This window comes from Macaca thibetana, chromosome 16 (genome assembly GCF_024542745.1).
Source record: "Macaca thibetana thibetana isolate TM-01 chromosome 16, ASM2454274v1, whole genome shotgun sequence".
NCBI classification, from domain to species: Eukaryota; Metazoa; Chordata; class Mammalia; order Primates; family Cercopithecidae; genus Macaca; species Macaca thibetana.
Window position 1 is genome coordinate 26,423,885 of NC_065593.1, and position 20,941 is coordinate 26,444,825.

The 20,941-nt window shown below is 46.8% G+C and overlaps 2 protein-coding genes across 4 annotated transcripts in view; both read right to left on the reverse strand.

The window, feature by feature from the left end:
- Positions 1-2,933: 2,933 nt before the first annotated feature.
- Positions 2,934-20,941, reverse strand: part of COPRS (coordinator of PRMT5 and differentiation stimulator) — a 415,601-nt gene continuing 397,593 nt past the window's right edge. The window contains exons 1-4 of one of the 2 annotated variants that reach the window (XM_050763846.1): positions 10,062-10,386; positions 8,121-8,187; positions 3,876-4,094; positions 2,934-3,378 (exon numbers count right to left, since the gene is read on the reverse strand). In XM_050763846.1, coding sequence (XP_050619803.1) covers positions 3,209-3,378; positions 3,876-4,094; positions 8,121-8,187; positions 10,062-10,124 — 519 coding nt within the window. In that variant the 5' untranslated portion in view covers positions 10,125-10,386 and the 3' untranslated portion in view covers positions 2,934-3,208. Of the gene's footprint in view, positions 3,379-3,875; positions 4,095-8,120; positions 8,188-10,061; positions 10,387-10,412; positions 10,577-20,941 lie in introns of those variants that run through there. The other variant, XM_050763845.1, reaches the window with a different exon arrangement.
- Positions 15,306-20,941, reverse strand: part of UTP6 (UTP6 small subunit processome component) — a 42,304-nt gene continuing 36,668 nt past the window's right edge. Inside the window, exons 18-19 of one of the 2 annotated variants that reach the window (XM_050763804.1) lie at positions 17,789-17,861; positions 15,306-15,652 (exon numbers count right to left, since the gene is read on the reverse strand). In XM_050763804.1, the coding sequence (XP_050619761.1) occupies positions 15,495-15,652; positions 17,789-17,861 (231 nt within the window). In that variant the 3' untranslated portion in view covers positions 15,306-15,494. The remainder of the gene's footprint in view (positions 15,653-17,788; positions 17,862-20,941) is intronic. The other variant, XM_050763805.1, reaches the window with a different exon arrangement.

Genomic DNA, 20,941 nt, shown 5'->3' on the forward strand with positions numbered 1-20,941 from the left:
AGTGAAACCCCATCTCTACTAAAAATACAAAAATTAGCCGGGTGTGGTGATGGACACCTGTAATCCCAGATATTTGGGAGGCTTAGGCAGGAGAATCGCTTGAACCCAGGAGGCAGAGGTTGCAGTGAGCCGAGATAGTGCCACTGCACTCCAGCAACAAAAGTGAAACTCCATCTCTAAATAAATAAATAAATGGCTGGGCACAGTGGCTCACACCTGCGATCCCAGCACTTTGGGAGGCAGAGGTGGGTGGATCACGAGGTCAGGAGATCGAGACCATCCTGGCTAACAGGGTGAAACCCCGTCTCTACTAAAAATACAAAAAATTATTCAGGCATGGTGGCAGGCGCCTATAGTCCCAGCTACTCAGGAGGCTGAGGCAGTAGAACAGCGTGAGTCCAGGAGGCAGAGCTTGCACTGAGCCGAGGCCATGCCACTGCACTCCAGCTTGGGCAACAGAGTGAGACTCCGTCTCATAAATAAATAAATAAATAAATAATAAATAGCAAAACAGGCCTGGATTCACAACTCCTCCACGGATCACAGCAGCAACGCTGTGTGAATTTTCTTTACTTAGCTACTCATGCACATATGTTCTTCATACTATTTTTTTCTTCTCTCCCTCCCGCCCCCCTATATATATAATACCCCAACTCACAACTTCCGCCTTTACTCATAGTTTCAGCTGCCTCATAACTCCTGCTCACACATGGGCCAACACAACCTTTCAATAACATGACATTTCAGCAATTCTGCCATCCTCCTCAAACCCCTAATATCTCTTGGCTCTGTTTCTCAAGTTTACCTTTTCATGTCAGACATACTCATGGTCTCATCATCTATGACCTTGCAAGGAGGAAGAAAGGGGGATGTGGTGATATGATCTACAACTGCCCTATAACAAAGACAGCGGAAGGGGCATTTTTTTCCTCCCTACGACAGCCTTGGCCATGACTCCCCTCACCGCCAAAGCCACTGCATTCCCTCACAAGGTTCTGCCTTGTTCACACACCTTGTGGGGCCTTTGAAAATGTTTACATGGTTAAATGCTCAATTAACTGCTAAAGAGTAGACTAAAATTTCACATCTAAAAGCTTTTCTTGAGTCAGCTTCAGTAAGGAGGCAGGAAGAAACAATCCCTGAGTCCGTCAGACACAAAGGTGACTTACTCTAATGGATCCCAGACCTGCCAAGGCGTGGCCCCAGATGGTGCTATCTTCTCACACACGCAGGGCCAAAAATGGACCTGAGTCACATGTGCATCTAGGTCCCAGTTCTGCTGCTCACTGTGTGATCTTGAAGAGGTCAAAACATTTTTTTTTTTTTTTTTTTGAGACGGAGTCTTGCCCTGTTGCCCAGGCTGGAGTGCAGTGGCATGATCATGGCTCACGGCAACCTTTGCCTCCCAGGTTCAAGCTATTCTGCTTCAGTTTCCAAAATAGCTGGGATTACAGGCACCCACTACCACACCTGGCTAATTTTTGTATTTTTAGTACAGACGGGGTTTCACCGTGTTGGCCAGGCTGGTCTCCAACTCCTGACCTCAGGTGATCCACCCGCCTCAGCCTCCCAAAGTGCTGGGATTACAGGCGTGAGCCACCACGCCCGGCCTGGTCAAAACTTTGAGTCTTGCATTCCTTATCTCTAAAATGAGGTAAAGTTGGGGGTTTTTTTGTTTTGTTTTGTTTTGCAGATGGAGTTTCACTCTTGTTGTCCAGGCTGGAGCGCAACGGCGTGATCTCGGCTCACCAAAACCTCTGCCTCCCAGATTCAAGCAATTCTCCTGCCTCAGCCTCCCAAGTAGCTGGGATTACAGGTGTGCACCATGACACCTGGCTAATTTTTGTTTAGTAGAGACAGGGTTTCTCCGTGTTGGCCAGCTAGTCTTGAACTCCTGACCTCAGGTGATCCGCCCAACTCAGCCTCCCGAAGTGCTAGGATTACAGGTGTGAGCCACTGTGCCCAGCCAAAATGAGGTAAATTTTTAAGAGACTTCACATAAGTAAGGATTAAAATATTAAATGGAAAACTGAGTTTAGTGTCAATTAAGGATTATGCAATTGCTGGTTTAACTAATTTCCCATTTAGTTTTCAGCTTAGGGAAAAGCCTGTTAACTAAGTAAATGTTCCATTTTCTACCAACAGGAAAACAATCAGCTACAAAATCACCAATGTCTCTTGGATTTCAATCCTTGGTCAACAGTACCAGATCTACAGAAGCAAAACTAAATTTTTTTTTTTTTTTTTTTTTAGACGGAGTCTCGCTCTGTCACCCAGGCTGGAGTGCAGTGGCCGGATCTCAGCTCACTGCAAGCTCCGCCTCCCGGGTTCACGCCATTCTCCTGCCTCAGCCTCCCGAGTAGCTGGGACTACAGGCGCCCGCCACCTCGCCCGGCTAGTTTTTTGTATTTTTTAGTAGAGACGGGGTTTCACCATGTTACCCAGGATGGTCTCGATCTCCTGACCTCGTGATCCGCCCGTCTCAGCCTCCCAAAGTGCTGGGATTACTGGCTTGAGCCACTGCGCCTGGCAATTTTTTTTTCTTTCACAAAGTAGTTTTAAGCCTCCAAGCGTTTGAATCTTTAAAACGTCATTCAGGGACTTTAAATGAAGGAGTGAAGGCTGGGCATAGTGTCTCACACCTGTAATCCCAGCACTTTGGGAGGCCAAGGTGGGTGGATCACTTGAGGCCAGGAATTCAAGACCAGATTGGCCAACGTGGTGAAACCCCGTCTCTACTAAAAACACAAAAAATTAGCCGGGTGTGGTGGCATGCACCTACAGTCCCAGCTACTCGGGAGGCTGAGGCACAAAAATCGCTTAAACCCAGGAGGTGGAGGTTCCAATAAGCCAAGTTTGTGCTACTGCACTCCAGCCTGGCTGACACAGTGAGACTGTCTCCATAAGTAAATAAATGGGAAAAAAGCAGACGAAGCATACTAGTTTCTTTTTTTAACCTTTATTTACAAAGAACACAACTCCTCTTGACACAAACATACACATTCCAAGGAGGAGCCCATTAGTAACAACAACAGACTGGGGAGAACGACGGGGCCTTATTGAACACTGTTCAATAAAGAACTAGTCTGTGTACTGCAGACTAGGGGTCACTGAGAACGTTTTCTCAGATACCACTTTTCACCTCCAAGACAGGAAAAGAGATCTTGACGTGGAGGCCCGCCCACCTACAAGGCAGAAAGCTCCACACTCAATCTTCAGCATCGTCAAACTGTCCTGTTTCAAAGACCATCTTGGAATAATGGGGTATCAGTGGAGGCGGATGGTGCCAGCTGGGGTCATAGATCATATCTCCTTGTGGGGCACAGCACACCCAAGGTTTGAGCTCTTGAGAAATGCTCTCCTGGATGTCGTCAGCATCTGCAGGCAGTTTTAAAAGACAGATTAAGGGAAGGAAGGAGGGAAGGAAGGAAGGTAAAAATGGACAGCCACAAAGTATGCCTAGGGGACAGATCCTTGCACTTATTTTGTTTAAAAACACACACAGTTCTCCTTTCCTGAAGAATTGTAAATGCATTCATTCTGAACAGCTGAGAAGCTGTGCTTCTCAGACAAGGGTTCTTAGCAGTGGAGAGGAAGCAAACTGGATAACACAGCACTTCTATCTGCAGCTGCTCAATTCATAGCAGACATTTTTGGAGACAGTGACAGTTTTGATGTTAAAACAGTGATACATTACGAAGTCAAATGTATTTTTTCAATATAAAAGAGGTGTCACAGAAATTGCAGACCTGTAACAGATACCAGCCTAAGCTCATAGATGTGGACCCCTGTTCCAAACTGTCTGCCTTCAGCGCTAGTCTGACAGGTGTGTCTGAGAAGGCCTGGTTCAGGACCCCCAGAGACTCTACACCTACCATATGGATTCCCTTGATCTGCTTTCAACTCCAAGTCCCAGTCCTCATTAAAAATATCACCAGGCTGTTCCTTGGGTGGACAGTTTGTCCCTTCTGACAGCTCCCAGGTATTCAGTTCTCCATCAGAGTCCTCCTCATCCATGGCAAAACCTTCCTCTTCAGAATGGGTGCCCTCACCCCGGGCAGGACTGTCATTAGGGACGCTCTGTGCTCCACGGGCTAAATCGACAAAGAGAAGATGGCCTTAGTGACAAACCAAAGAGGACCTGCCGTGTGCTCAGTCAATTTTGGGCAGACTTACTAGGAAGGTAGTAAAGCAAGTACACAGAGTCTTCTTTCGCCACCTGAGCACTTTTTAAAAAATGCTCTTCTGTGTATGTTTTTAAAAGACCTGATAACTTATTTTCTTTTTTTTTTTTTTTTTTTTTTTGGGCGGCGGGGGGCAGAGTCTCGCGCTGTCGCCCAGGCTGGAGTGCAGTGGCCGGATCTCAGCTCACTGCAAGCTCCGCCTCCCGGGTTTGCACCATTCTCCTGCCGCAGCCTCCCAAGTAGCTGGGACTATAGGCGCCCGCCACCTCGCCCGGCTAGTTTTTTGTATTTTTTAGTAGAGACGGGATTTCACTGTGTTAGCCAGGATGGTCTCGATCTCCTGACCTCGTGATCCGCCCGTCTCGGCCTCCCAAAGTGCTGGGATTACAGGCTTGAGCCACCGCGCCCGGCAAACTTATTTTCAATAAGATGTTTTGTCTTATACAAGACCATTAATTGCCAGGTCCTTTAATTTACAAAGAGAGCTAGGGACAGTTAACATTTTCAGGTGGTTTGCATGTCTGTCACTGAGGCAAAGGGCCTCTGATAAATAATACGCTTTCACAATACAAGCTTGAATTAAGTTTTTGCTTTTTTTTTTTTTTTTTTTTTTTGAGACAGTCTCACTCTGTAGCCCAGGTTGGAGTGCAGTGGCGCCATCTCAGCTCACTGCAACCTCTACCTCCCAGGTTCACGCAATTATCTGCCTCGGCCTCCTGAGAAGCTGGAATTACAGGTGCCCGCCACCATGCCCAGTTAATTTTTTTGTATTTTTAGTAGAGATGGGGTTTCACCATCTTGGCCAGGCTGGTCTTGAACTCCTGACCTTGTGATCCATCCGCCTCAGCCTCCCAAAGTGCTGGGATTACAGAGGTAAGCCACCGCGCCCGGCCGTTTTTGCTCTTTTATTCCTCCCTTCAGCCTCAAAGAGCATGTTAGACGTGAGCACAGGGACAAAGGAGAGCAGGGGCACTGCAGACAGACCAGAGCCTGTCTAGTTACAATGGGCAGCACCTAGTGCCTCCTTCTGACAGTGGGGAGGCTGGAAGGTACATTTGCAAAAGGTCTCACAATAAGAGAGGAAAGACTGGGGAAAGATAATGGATTTCCGAGCACAGTGCTTTGGTGATGCCAGGTCCCAGGAGAGAAGGCAATCAGCCTAAAACAGCCATGCTCTTAATACTGGAACAACAGTAACAGTGATAAGCAATAAAGTGATAGTTCAGAGCAAGGGGTCTAAAGCCAGACTGCCTGGTTTCAAATCCCTGTTTTGCCAAGTACTAAACATGGGACTGGGCAGGGCGCGGTAGCTCACCCCTGTAAACCTAGCACTTTGGGAGGCCGAGGCAAGCAGACTGCTTGAGCTCAGAAGTTCAAGACCAGCCTGAACAATGTGGCAAAACCTTGTCTCTACAAAAACTTCAAAAAATTTAGCTGGGTGCAGTGGCATTCACCTGTAATCCCAGCTACTCAGGAGGCTGAGGTGGGAGGATCACTTGAGCCTGGGAGGCAGAGGCTGCAGTGAGCCAAGATCGTGCCATTGCACAGAGTGAGACCCTGTCTCAAACAAACAAAAAAAAAGTGTGACTGAGCTGAAATTTACTTAACTAGTTCCATAACATAAATACAGAATTACCATATGACCCAGCAATCCCAGTCCTAAACATATACCCAAAAGAACTGAAAAGAGGTGTTCAAATAAAACAAGGATACTGACAGCAGCACTACTTACAATCACCAAAAGGGAGAAACAACACAAATGTCCATCAATGGATGAATGGGAAAACAAAATGTGGTATATGCGTATGATGGAATTATTCAGCCATAAAAAGGAATGCAGTGCTGATACATGCTATGGCATGGATGCACCTTGAAAATGCGCTAAGTGGAAGAAGCCATACACAAAAGGCACATGTTGTTATGATTCCATTTACAGGCAACTCACATTTGCCTATCCAGAATAGATAAATCCACAGAGACAGAAAGCAAATTAGTGGTTGCCAAGAACTCAGGGAAGGAAGGAATGGAGAATGACTACTTGGTGAGCACAGGGTTTCCTTTTAGGGTGATGAAAAGATTCTGGAACTAGGTACTGGTGATGGTTGCACAACACTGCCATTGTGCTAAAAGGCCACTGAATTATATGCTGTAAAATGGTTAAATGGTAAATTTATGTTAGGTATCTTTTACCACAATTTTTAAATTGTTTTTATTTAACTATTCTGTGCCTCAATTTCCACATCTGTAAAATGAAGATAGGGTTGTTGTGAGAGTTACTTTAAAAGGAAAAAAAAGGGCCAGGCGTGGTGGCTCACACCTGTAATCCCAATACTTTGGGAGGCCGAGGTGGGCAGATCACCTGAGGTCAGGAGTTCGAGACCAGCCTGGCCAACACAGTGAAAGCCCCTCTCCACTAAAAATACAAAAATTAGGCTGGGCATGGTGGCTCATGCCTGTAGTCCCAGCACTTTGGGAGGTCAAGGCAGGCAGATCACAAGGTCAGGAGATCGAGACCATCCTGAAACCCTGTCTCTACTAAAAACACAAAAAATTAGCCAAGCATGGTGGCAGGTGCCTGTGGTTCCAGCTACTCAGGAGGCTGAGGCAGGAGAATGGCATGAACCTGGGAGGCGGGGCTTGCAGTGAGCCGAGATCGCACCACTGCCTGGGAGACAGAGCGAGACTCTGTCTCAAACAATAAATAAATAAATACAAAAATTAGCCAGGCACCGTTGTGCGCGCCTGTAATCCCAGCTACTCAGGAGGCTGAGGCACGAGAATCACTTGAACCCAGGAGACAGAGGTTGCAGTGAGCCTGGGTGACAGAGTGAGACTCCATCTCAAAAAAAAAAAAAAAAAAAAAAAAAAAAAAAAAAAAAAAAAAAAAAAAGGGGCCGCACGGCAGCTCACACCTGTAATCCCAGCACTTTGAGAGGCTGAGGCAGATGGGTCACGTGAGGTCAGGAGCTCAAGACCAGCCTGGCCAACATGGTGAAACCCCATCTCTACTAAAAATACAAAAATCAGCTGGGCATGGTGGCATATGCCTGTAATCCAGCTACTTGGGAGGCTGAGGCAGGAGAATGCTTGAATCCAGGAGGTAGAGACTGTAGTGAGCCAAGATTGTGCCACTGTGCTCCAGCCTGGGCAACAAGAGCGAAACTCCCTCTCAAAAAAAAAAAAAAGGCAGGGGGCCGGGCACAGTGGCTCATGCCTGTAATCCCAGCACTTTGGGAGGCCTAGGTGGGCGGATCACTTGAGATCAGGAGTTCTAGACCAGCCTGGACAACATGGTGAAACCCCATAGCTACTAAAAATACAAAAATTAGCTGGGTGTGGTGGCACATGCCTGTAGTTCCAGCTACTCGGGAGGCTGAGGCAGGAGAATTGCTTTAACCTGGGAGAGAGGTTGCAGTGAGCTGAGATTGTGCCACTGTACTCCAGCCTGGTGACAGAGCAAGACTCCATTTCAAAAAAAAAAGATATTTTGAGAGAGAACACATTCACATAACTTTCAGTATATTGGCATAATTGTTCTACATTAATATGGTTATTAATCACATATGCATAATTTATAAATTAAACTGTATCAGAAATAGTATATATAGGGGAAAAAAAAAGCAGTTTCAGCATCCACTGGGGGGGGGGTCTTAGAATGCATCCCCTAGGAATAAGGGGAGACTGCTGTACTATTTTCACTGTTTCAAGCTGTTTCTCTCGGTAGAAGGATGGGTTTGAACGTAAGGAAAGTCCCAGGACTTCCCTTAAGGAAGCTCCAAGCAAGGCTTCCAAAGGAGGGTACTGTTCAACCCTGGGCAGAGGCCACCAAGCAGCAGAGAGGACTGGCTAAAACAAAAGGTAAATGAGACAGAGGGACTATCCCTCTCCTCACGTCCTTGGTCTCCCCAGCTTCCACCGTCTCTACCATCTACTTGCCTAGTCGATCCATAGCCTTCTCAGTCTCTCTCTCCTGACTGGAGTGGTCAGCTGTAGCAAAGCCAGCCTGCAGGAAGAAGAAAAGATTACCAAGGACTTGGGTATCTGGGGTATGCCCAGTATTCAGCTATTGCACCTCAACCCCACCCATTCTTCCATACTCCCCTTGGTGATGCAGGGCTGGGACTCTGCCACCCACATTTCTGCTTTGCCCTGTTAAACTGCGCAAGACTGGAAGGAGACGGACTATTCCTTCCTATTCACGTTGGCATCACCTTATGACACTTCACCATGGCAGCAGGAATGCCTTCCTATAGCGGCCACAGAATCCAGTATACAGTTCTGCGAACTCTTGCAGGGCCAGCCTTATCACTGCACCTTCTCTTTAGAGGTCTGGATCCCAGGACTCTCCTCCAAGCTCAGAGACCCCCTACATCAGCTGAGGCAGTGCCTCCTCCTTAAAGGTTGGAATTTCAGCTCTACAGAGCCTTTCCTCTAAGCTTTTAAATTTTAATCAACTTCATCTCTTTGTTCCTCCAGCCATAGGTTGGTAGCTCTTCCCTGCGGTTGCCACCCCCAGGTATACGTTTTACCTTTTCAGTTACTTAACAACTTTATAGTTAGCAAACAACTCTATCGAATTCTGTTTCCTCACCGACACATTGAGGTGGGGGAAGCTTTATAGCTCCTCTGCAATGCTGAGCACTGAAGGCAGTATTTCTAATCTAACTGAAAATCTTCCCGCACGGCCAACCAAATGCTTCTCTGCTCCTATCACTCAGAAGTTCATGAAACCCTATGACCTCCAAGACCTCTTTCTAATGAATCACGAAATCTTCCCAGCCTGCATAAAAAGACTTGATTTTGATCCCAGCTCTACCATCCATTTAGGCTGTGACCTTGAACACATCACTTCAATTACCGTGCCTGAGTTTTCTTCTCCAGAAATTGGGGGTGACTGTTCTGACCCTGCAGGGGACTTATGATGAGATACCATTTATGAAAACACCTGGCATGTGGCAAGAATGTAACATTTCTTGAATTTAAATTCATCTTTTCTGCTACATCTAAACTGCACTTGGCACCTGCTCCAATCAGCATTCATTATCTAGTTATGTCTGGGTTTAATAATTCAATTCCACTCCCTTTAGTGACAACTTCTGATCACTGCCGCCCAAGGAGAATTCAGACCTCTCGCCTAAACCACTGCCACAGCCTCCTAACCACGTTCCCATCCAGCCATCTGGCCCAGCCTTACAGAATTAATCACTACTCTGCTCTAAATCTTCAACAGCCCTCCACTGAGGGAGCGCAAAATTAGCCATGGCATTCGCACGTCCCCACGTCCCCAACTCCCATCAACCTGTTGAGCATAGTTCTCTGCATGCTCTGAGACCCAACTCCAGGTCATGTGCCCTACACTTTCTCATCTCCACGCCTCTGCAGACACCACCAGCCTCTCACCTTGATCCTTTCCTGCTATGCCCAGACAAAATTAGTCCCATTCTATTCTGCACCACAAAGTAATTTTCTGTATAAGTGTCGCTGCATTTTTCATATCTTACTTTGGCTAAGTACCATCTTTGAGGCATCATTCATCCAGTCAGCATGTCTATCTCCTGTGCCAGGCACTATGCTAGGCTGGGCAAACAGCCCTAACAGAGGGTTCCTACCTCAGCACCTAGCCGGTACTGACAGTAAACAAGGGCAGGTAATGACTGTAATAACGGTCTGTAACGTCCTCGAGAAAACCGGGTGCTGTTTAGCGTACATGAAAACAAGTTTCTGGAAACCCTGCGTCAAACAGGGCCTTTTTGGTTTCAATAAGAAGGGGGAGTGCGCATGTGACATCATCTGGGGTTCAGGGTTAGCGGGCATCCCCACCAACGCACAGAGGTCCACAGGTCTGTTAAGTCAAGTCCCTCTCCTCGCCGCTCTCACCTGGCCCTCGCCCAGGCTCCTGGCAGCGGGCCCCGGCTCTCGGTCACCAGCGTCACCTCCCATTTACCAAATTCGCAGCGGCGCCCAGCCAGCGGACGGCCTTCCCCACTGACCCGGCGCGCCCACCCACGCCCTCGGCGTTCCCCGCCCCGCAGCCCCGCAGCCCCGCGGCCCCTCGGCCTGGCAGTTTTGAGCTCGAGCGCGAGGCCAAACAGCGCTCCAGGTCGCGGGGCGGCCCGAGGCCGGCCAGAGGCGCTTCCCCGGCCCCGCGGCCCCCGCCCAGCCCGGCCCCGCGACTTCCCGCCCCAGGATGCCGCTGGTTGTTGCTCCCGGCCCCCACGCGGCGCTTACCTCCGGGCTGGGGGGCGCCTCCTGCGCGCTAGGCAGCGGCGGGCCCCGAGACGGCTCCGCGGCCCGCCGTGCCTGGGCCCTGGCGGCCTGAGGGTCCATGCCCGGCTGCCCGCGGCTCGGCGCCCTGGACGCCGTGGGCCACGTGACGCGCGCCTGTCGGCCGCCAGCCCGAGGATCCGCCGCCTAGGGGCCAATCAGCCTGGGGAGGGTCCCGGCCAAGAGGGCGGGGCGCCGGGGGGGTCACGAGGAAGCGGAGGCGGTGCGGCGCAGGGGGTGGGGCGTGCGGCCTCGCGGAGCCCGCCCCTGCCTGCCAGCGCGAAATCTGAAACAATCTTGGGGACTGATTTTGGTGCAGATCCCAAGCCTGGACGACTAGCTGGGTGTGAAACGCCAAGCGTACCCTACGCAGCCACTCGGGGTGTGCTCCAGCTTCAAAACCCCGCGTGGGTAAGACACATCAGCAACTTAGTGACCTCCACCTTGAGATAATGATCGTCTTTGAAGATAATCCATTAGAGAAACCAGGATAAGACACAAACTGCAATGTGCGGTGGACACAGAATAGAGGCCACGACGCTTACTCATAATAATCCTGAACATTCGGGTTCCTGTATTTCCATGCTCAACGCCTGATACTCAGCAACCTAATTATTTCCCATTTTGCCTCGAAAGGTGGCTTCTGGGGATAGGCAGGGCCTGAGCTGGGAACAACCCAATTGGAAAGACAGCCTTCCCTGCCTTCCCCACAGTGCCTAACCTCTAGTAACAAACCAGCTCAAGGCGTGCTAATCACGTCAACATCAGGACATGAGACCCTCTTCCTTCATCCCCCTCAAAGACTGTGTTGTTTGTACAACACAAAAGGCATTTGAAAAAATTTAGCATAAAACTGACACACAATATTCGATATTATTTTTCTCTCTGTAGATGTTCCTACGCAGGAGTCAGTATCCCCAAGGCTAACTGCCTCTAGGTCAGCAGTGTCCAATAGAACCTTCGTTAATGGGCCGGGCGCGGTGGCTCAAGCCTGTAATCCCAGCACTTTGGGAGGCCGAGACGGGCGGATCACGAGGTCAGGAGATCGAGACCATCCTGGCTAACATGGTGAAACCCCGTCTCTACTAAAAAATATTTTTAAAAAAACCTAGCCGGGCGAGGTGGCGGGCGTCTGTAGTCCCAGCTACTCGGGAGGCTGAGGCAGGAGAATGGCGTGAACCCGGGAGGCGGAGCTTGCAGTGAGCTGAGATCCGGCCACTGCACTCCAGTCTGGGCAACAAAAGCGAGACTCTGTCTCAACAACAACAACGAAAAAGAACCTTCGTTAATGGTGAAAAGTTCTACTATCTGTGCTGTCCAATATAGTAACCATATACCTACTGAGCACTTAAAATGTGGCCAATATGAATAAATTGAATAATTATAATAAATTTAAATTGCTACATCTGCCTAGGAGCTACTGTTTCTAACAGTGCATGCAACTCTAGGTGTACTAGCTAGATGCGTTTTCATAACCTGCAATAGTGAGAATCAGATACAGGGGACGTGATGAGCCCAGGTGACCACTTTTATATAGCTTTGTGTTAAGGAGACTACCACTATCCTCTTTGCTCCCTACTCTATTTACAACACATATCTCTTTTGTAAAATTAAAGTGCCAAATAAGATTTAGAAGGTTAAACATCCCAGGACTTAAGGGACAGGAAAAAGAGGAATTTTTTTCTTATTTTAAAACAAATGACAAGAAAACAGGCTGGCCGCGGTGGCTCACTCCTGTAATCTCAGCACTTTGGGAGGCTGAGGCAGGCGTATTACTTGAGGTCAGTTCAAGGCTATCCTGGCCAACATGGTGAAACCCCGTCTCTACCAAAAATACAAAAATTAGCCAGGCGTGGTGGCGCACACCTATAATCTCAGCTACTCGGGAGGCTGAGGCAGGAGAATCCCTTGAGCCCAGGAGGTGGAGGTTGCAGTGAGCAGAGATTGTCCCACGGCACTCCACTCTGGGAGACAGAGTGAGACTTGGTCAAAAAAAAAACAAAAAACAAACAAAAAAACACACACACACAAAGAAAAACAGTACAAAAGCTCAAAATAAAAATATTCTAAAGTAGACTCTAATACTCATAGAAATTTAACATATAATAAAGGTAACATCACAAATCAGCAGAGAGAAACGCAACTGGCCAAATAGTGTTGGAAAAATTAATTAACTGCTTGGGGAAAAAGAGTCTTCTCAGCACCAGGAAGAGCTTTCAAAGCATTGTAAAAACAAGTATCTCACACACACACACACACACACACACACACGCACACACACAAAATACCTCTGGGCATCAAAAATTGCAACAAAAGGTGGGCGCTTATATAATCCCAGCTACTTGGGAGGCTGAGGCAGGGAGAACTGCTTGAACCTAGGAGGCAGAGGTTGCAGTGACCACTGCACTCCAGCCTGGGCCACAGAGCAAGACTCTGTCTCAATTAAAAAAAAAAAAAAAATTGCTACAAGAAAAGCTGGGGGTAAAATTATTTGCAACAAATTAGAAACAAGATACTAATATACTTAATATGTTTTTAAAAACTCTGCCCAGGCACAATGGCTCATGCCTGTAATACCAGTACTTTGGGAGGTTGAGGTAGGATTGCTTGAGGCCAACCCTTTAAGAGACCAGCCCTGGCAACATAGTGAGACCAGTCTCTACAAAAAAAATTTTTAATTAACCAGGCGTGGTGGTGTGTGCCTGTAGTCCCAGCTACTCAGGAGGCTGAGGCAGGAGGATCTCTTGAGCCCAGAATTTAAGGCTGTAGTGAGCCATGATCACACCACTGCACTGTAGCCTAGATGACAGAGCAAGACCTTGTCCAATTAAAAAAAAAAAAAAATGAACTCATAAATTAGTAAGAAAAAAGTGTTTAAAATAGTCTAAGGATGTAAAAAGATGAGAAACATAAAATACACTAACTTCACTAATATCAAAGAAAAGTATGTTGAAACATTTCACCTATAAAATGGTAAAAATAAAAAATATAATTACACCAGTACAGGTAATGGTATTGACACTTTCATCTATTGCCTGAAAGAAGGAGCAAACCAGCAATACATATCAATATTCTCTAAAAGCAGTATCCTTTGATCCAGTAATTCCACTGTCAGATGTCAATCTCCTAAGGAAATAGCCAGGGATGTGAACAAAGATTGACAAGAATCTTCATCAACAGCATTTATATAATTTTTTTAAAAATTAGAAATGACAGTCTAGGCCGCGCTCGGTGGCTCACGCCTGTAATTCCAACACTTTGGGAGACCAAGACGGATGGATCATGAGGTCAGGAGTTCGAAACCAGCCTGGCCAATATGGTGAAACCCCCTCTCTACTAAAAATACAAAAATTAGCTGGGTGTGGTGGCGGGTGCCTGTAGTCCCACCCAGCTGCTCGGGAGGCTGAGCCAGAACCACTTGAACCCAGGAGGTGGAGGTTGCAGTGAGCCGAGATAGGGCCACTGTACTCCAGCCTGGGCAACAGAGCAAGACTCCATCTCAAACAAACAAACAAAAAAAGACAGTCCAACCAGAGGATTAGTAAAATACATTATGGCTTATTTTTACAATGTAATGTTATGAATTCATTAAATGTTTTTAAGGCTATTTAATGACACAGAAAAACAATACTAAGTGAAACTAACAATAAGCCACACTGAAAGCTTCTCCCAGTGACATGGTATTAAGCTACAGGATACAATTCAAACAGTTACATCCTGCTCCTGGAATGTTTTTATTTTTTTGCTCCAAGCCTGCCTTCCACTCCTCACTGCTAAGGCTTCTCTGCACTTGAATCTATTCCCTACCCCTTCCCTTCTTTTGTTGGTGGATCACCTCAATTGCAAACACTTCTCTGATCATCAGTTCCAGAAGACAGAAGACACTTTTTTATGGTTTTCACCTTCTTGAAGGACAAATTTTCCCAATATCCAGCAATTCCTTTGCTGCTGATCCAATCAACTTTCTTAGGACATTCAGCTGTTTCTGCAACCCCCACTTCTATCCCCAAAGGCCTCCCTTCTTTCCTGCACATAATGGGCACTCAAATATTTCTTGAATGAATGAATGGGTAAATAATCTAAGAGTATAAATCCAATTCTGATAAAGGAAATCAAATTACTAAGTTTAACTCTAGATTACAGGATGCTTTGATTTTTTTCGTCACACTATTCTATTTCCTCCATATTTTCCAGAACAAATGCATACCACGTATCTTTTACAATGAGAATAAACTAACAAAACTGTACCTTCTCCTTTTTTTTCTCGAGAAGGAGTTTTGCTCTTCTTGCCCAGGCTGGAGTGCAATGGCATGATCTCGGCTCACTGCAACCTCCGCCTCCCAGGTTCAAGCAATTCTCCTGCCTCAGCCTCCCAAATAGCTGGGATTACAGGCACCCAACACCACGCCCGGCTATTTTTTGTATTTTCTGTAGAGATGGGGTTTCACCACGTTGGCCAGGCTGGTCTCAAACTCCTGACCTCAGATGATTTGCCTGCCTCAGCCTTCCCAAAGTGCTGGGATTACAGGTGTGAGCCACCACGCCTGGCCACTTTCTCCTTCATTTTAACTGGCTCTTAAATCGAGATTAGAGATATTAGTGCTTGACCCCAGATAATAATAAAAAAAAAAAAAAACAGTCGTATGCTTTCCATATATTTTGGGGAACATTTAGGACCTGTGGTAGATCGGGCCTCAACATTAAATCAGCAGTTCTCTTTCCCAGAATCAGATATTAGCACATCAAGCTGAGCACGGTGTCATACACCTATAATTCCAGCTACTCAGGAGTCTGAGGTAAGAAGGTCACTTGAGTCCAGGAGGTCAAGACCAGCCAGGGCAACAGAGCAAGATCCTGTCTCAATCATAAAAAATTTTTAATTTTTAAAAAAGATTAACAAGTTAACATAAAATAAAGTGTGTCTCAAAACCAGATAGCCATCTTGTCTGCCATCACTGAGCAAATTACAGATGGACTCATAATACAAATTTGCCCCCAGGGCTTGCTTGCAATACTGTTTCACAAAGCAGGCTGTATTCTTCCTCTTCACAAATGGCCAGTCTGATGCATAGCATGTTTAGCTACAAATGCCTCTGCTGACTCTCCCTGCAACATTTTCATCGCTCGCCAGTAGATCTGTCCACAGTTCTCAGGTCTACCTAGGGGGTGGTTCAATTCTTCTTTCATATAATCCATCCAAAGATCTTTAAACAAAAAAACAAAACATACAATTAGATAACTGACAGGACTGTTATTAGGTAACCTTATTAAATATCAATTCAACTCAAGATTTCTAAGAAACTTAACTTCTCACTGTTACTTCCCTAGGATGCTTTGTTTAACAATACCTCTCTTAGCTTCTTTAAACTATAGTGGCAGATTTTGGTTTGTTTTTTTTTGAGACAGGGTCTTACTGTGTTGCCCAGGCTAGAACGTAGTAGTGAGAACACGGCTTACTATAGTCTCAACTTCCTGAGTTCAAGTGACCCTCCTGCCTCAGCCTCCAGGGCAGCTAGGACCACAGGCACACCACCATATTTGGCTAATTTTTTAATATTTTGTAGAAAGAGGGTTTCACCATATTGCCCAGGCTAGTCTTGAACTCCTGGGCTAAAGCAATCCTTCTACCTTGGCCTTCCAAAGTGCTGGGATTACAGGTGTGAGACACTGCACCTCGCCAGGTTTTTTTTTTTTCCCAGTAGAAAACCTTCACATCAATCATAAAAGTCTGTTTTATTTAATTAACTCAAAAATACTAAACTTTTTGGCTAGGCACAGTTGCTCATACCTGTAATCCCAGCACTTTGGGAGGCCAAGGCAGGCGGATCACCTGAGGTGAAGAGTTCAAGACCAGCCTAGCCAGCATGGCAAAACTCCATCTCAACTGAAAATACAAAAATTAGCCGGGCATGGTGGCACGCGTGCCTGTACTCCCAGCTACTTGGGAGGCAGAGGCACGAGAATCGCTTGAACCTGGGAGGCAGAGGTTGCAGTGAGCCGAGATTGTGCCACTGCACTCCAGCCTAGGTGACAGAGTGAGACACCGACTCAAAACAAAATAAAAATAAACAAATCAATGTTTATGAGTTCATAAATAAAGTCCACAGATTTTACATGACATACCTGTACCCAGAAGTACGTTCTACAAGTCCTACAAATGAGGGCAATGTGGAGACAGTCAATAACAGATGCCAATTAGCATCTCACGTTTACCCCTTTCATGTAACTCTAAATATATTTTTTTAAGAGAACAAAACCATGCAAATCTTTCTCTAATCCAGAGGGGGTGTTTTTGGTTTCTGGTTTTGAGACAGGGTCTCATTGTATCACCCAGGCTGGAGTACAGTGGTGGCATCACGGTCATTGAGACTCAACCTCCTGGGGTCCAAACAACCCTCACACGTCAGCCTCCTGTGTAGCTGGGACCACAGGCATGCACTACCATGTGCAGCTACTTTTTCTTGTTTGTTTGTAGAGATGAGGGTCTAAATAATGTTGCCCAGGCTGGTCTCAGACTCCTGAGAAATCCAGAGTTCTTAACAGACAACCCATGGACCCCTGAACTTATGATCTTGAAATGATAAACAAAATTAGTATACACAAAGCAACTGAGGAGGCAGAGGAAGGAAACAAGTTTTTTTTTGTTTTTTTTTGTTGTTGTTTTTTTTTTTTTTTTTGAGACAGAGTTTCACTCTCTCGCCCAAGCTGGAGTGCAGTGGCACGACCTCGGCTCACTGCAAGCTCCGCCTCCTGGGTTCACGCCATTCTCCTGCCTCAGCCTCCCTAGTAGCTGGGACTACAGGCGCCCACCACCGCGCCCGGCTCATTTTTTGTATTTTTAGTAGAGATGGGGTTTCACCGTGGTCTCGATCTCCTGACCTTGTGATCCGCCCGCCTCGGCCTCCCAAAGTGCTGGGATTACAGGCGTGAGCCACCGCGCCCAGCCGTTTTATTTTAAAAGAGGGTTATGATGCAAAAAAAAACTAAGAAAACAGTTTTGTTTATTTTTGAGATGGAGTTTCACTGTTGTTGCCCATGCTGGAGTGCAATGGCGCAATCTCAGCTCACTGCAACCTCCATCTCCCAGGCTCAAGCAATTCTCTTGCCTCAGCCTTCCCAGGCTGGGATTACAGGTGCGCACCACCATGTCTGGCTAATTTGTATTTTAGTAGAGACAGGGTTTCACCATACTGGCCAGGCTGGTCTCAAACTCCTGACCTCAGGTGATCTGCCTGCCTTGGCCTCCCAAAGTGCTGGGATTACAGGTATGAACCACTGTGCTCAGCCAAGAAATACTGTTCTAACCACACTAATTGGTCACAAATTAAGGGTTTACTTACCAGAATCTGTGGATCCAAATTCTCTCAAAGCTCTCTCATAATATTCTCTTATGTTCGCCATATTGCAGGATTCCTGACAAAGATAGACAATCTTGCCTCAAAAGCCTGATTTATAACATAACAAATTCATTCAACCATATTGTTAAGCAGCTATTGTCTGTCAGGTATTTGAAGGGGAAGAGTTTAACATGAACACAACTTGGCTCTCAACTTTTCCAGGAAAGAATCAAAGCCACTCAACAGAGTGAAGTACATGTGAAACATAAAAGCACTTTGCTGTAGTAGCATGGAAAAAAGCGCTATTAGAAAAAAGTGGGGGACGCCGGGCGCGGTGGCTCAAGCCTGTAATCCCAGCACTTTGGGAGGCCGAGACGGGCGGATCACGAGGTCAGGAGATCGAGACCATCCTGGCTGACACGGTGAAACCCCGTCTCTACTAAAAAAATACAAAAAACTAGCCGGGCGAGGTGGCGGGCGCCTGTAGTCCCAGCTACTCAGGAGGCTGAGGCAGGAGAATGGCGTGAACCCGGGAGGCAGAGCTTGCAGTGAGCCGAGATCTGGCCACTGCACTCCAGCCTGGGCGGCAGAGCGAGACTCCGTCTCAAAAAAAAAAAAAAAAAAAAAAGTGGGGGACATGGGCAGCTTCACAGAAAACAGTATTTGAAAGTCTTGAGGAATGAGTGGGAATTAAATAAACAGCGAAGGTTCTAATTGTTTTGAGTAAGGATTTCTTCCTTTTGAATATCTGGGCTCTGGTACTTATTTGCTATATCCACTTAAAATAAATACTAGTTATATAACCTTCAGCAAGTTTTTAAACCCTTTGACCTTAAACACTTCCTCACCTATAAAACAAGCATAATATCTTAGCACAACTATAAGTATTAGATTAAAATGCTGATGAATTATGTACCTAGCAGAATAGCTGTAACTAACTTTACAACCAAAAACTGCTCATTCTCCACCTATTTTTAAAATGTATTCTTGCCGGGCACCATGGCTCACACCTGTAATCCCAGCACTTTGGGACGCCAAGGCGGGCGGATCACAAGGTCAGGAGATCAAGACCATCCTGGCTAACACAGTGAAACCCTGTCTCCACTAAAAATACAAAAAATTAGCTGGGTGTGGTGGTGGGCGCCTGTAGTCCCAGCTACTGAGGAGGCTGAGGCAGGAGAATGGCATGAACCCGGGAGGCAGAGCGTGTAGTGAGCCAAGATGGTGCCACTGCACTCCAGCCTGGGTGAGACTCTGTCTCAAAAAAAAAAAAAGAAAAGTATTCTTGCCGGGCACCATGGCTCACACCTGTAATCCCAGCACTTTGGGACGCCAAGGCGGGCGGATCACAAGGTCAGGAGATCAAGACCATCCTGGCTAACACAGTGAAACCCTGTCTCCACTAAAAATACAAAAAATTAGCTGGGTGTGGTGGTGGGCGCCTGTAGTCCCAGCTACTGAGGAGGCTGAGGCAGGAGAATGGCATGAACCCGGGAGGCAGAGCGTGTAGTGAGCCAAGATGGTGCCACTGCACTCCAGCCTGGGTGAGACTCTGTCTCAAAAAAAAAAAAAAAGAAAAGTATTCTTGCCGGGCGCGGTGGCTCACGCCTGTAATCCCAGCACTTTGGGAGCCCAAGGCGGGCAGATCACAAGGTCAGGGGTTTGAGACCAGCCTGGCCAACATGGTGAAACTCTGTCCCTACTAAAAATACAAAACTTAGCCAGGCATGGTGGTGCATGCCTATAATCCTAGCTACTCAAAAGGCTGAGGCAGGAGAACTGCTTAAATCTGGGAGGCAGAGGTTGTAGTGAGCCAAGAGTGTGCCACTGCACTCCAGCCTGGGCAACAGAGCGAGACTCTGTCTCAAAAAAAAAAAAAAAATTAGCCAGGTGCAGTGGCAGGAGCCTGTAATCCCAGCTACTCAGGAGGCTGAAGCAGGAGAATCGCTTGAACCTGGGATGTGGAGGTTGCAGTGAGCCAAGATTATGCCACTGCACTCCAGCCTAGGCAACAGACAGTGAGACTCTGTCTCCAAAAAAAAAAAAAAAAAAAAAAAAAAAAAAGTCAATTTAACCTCATATTTTAGGCCGGGCGTGGTGGCTCACGCCTGTAATCCCAGCACTTTGGAAGGCCGAGGCGGGCGGATCACAAGGTCAGGAGATCGAGACCATGGTGAAACCCCGTCTCTACTAAAAATAGAAAAAATTAGCCGGGCGCAGTGGCGGGCGCCTGTAGTCCCAGCTACTTGGGAGGCTGAGGCCGGAGAATGGCGTGAACCCGGGAGGCGGAGCTTGCAGTGAGCCGAGATTGCGCCACTGCACTCCAGCCTGGGCGACAGAGCGAGACTCCGTCTCAAAAAAAAAAAATAAAAAAATAAAAATAAAAAAATAATAAAACCTCATATTTTAGACATGCACGAAAAACAGATCACACCTGTTAAACGGCTCATATGTGCACGGCATTATGCAACATCCTTTCTATCCAGTGTCCCATTTGGCCTTACAACTCTCACACCCCTGAAACAGGTATAATAACCTTTACAGATGAGGATGGGAAGCTTAGAATTAAGTGACTTGCTCAAGGCACATAACTATCATGTTATAAATCCAAAGCCTGGCTATTAAATATTAGGCTAGACTATCTCCTGTACTATAAAACTGTCTTATACAGTAGAATAAGAACAGATACTTGGCTTGCCGGGCACAGTGGCTCACGCCTATAATTCCAGCACTTTGGGAGGCTGAGGGATCACCTGAAGTCAGGAGTTTGAGACCAGCTTGGCCAACATGGCGAAACCGTGTCTCTACTGAAAATACAAATTTGGCCGGGCGTGGCGGCATGTGCCTGTAATCCCAGCTACTCAGGAGGGTGTGGCAGGAGAATCGCTTGAACTCAGGATGCAGAGTTTGCAGTGAGCCAAGATCACACCACTGCACCCCAGCCTGGGCAAGAGTAAGACTCTATCTCAAAAAAAAAAAGTAACATCTAAGTTTTCTATCCTCCAAACACGTACTTTCTCTTTGCTTGATTACCAATCCCAAACCAGCTCTATGGAAAAGGGGTTAGACCAAGGGATCAGAAATTTATACTGTATTATAATGAGAGCTTTTTACATAACAAAACACTCCCAGGCTGGGCACAGTGGCTCACACCTG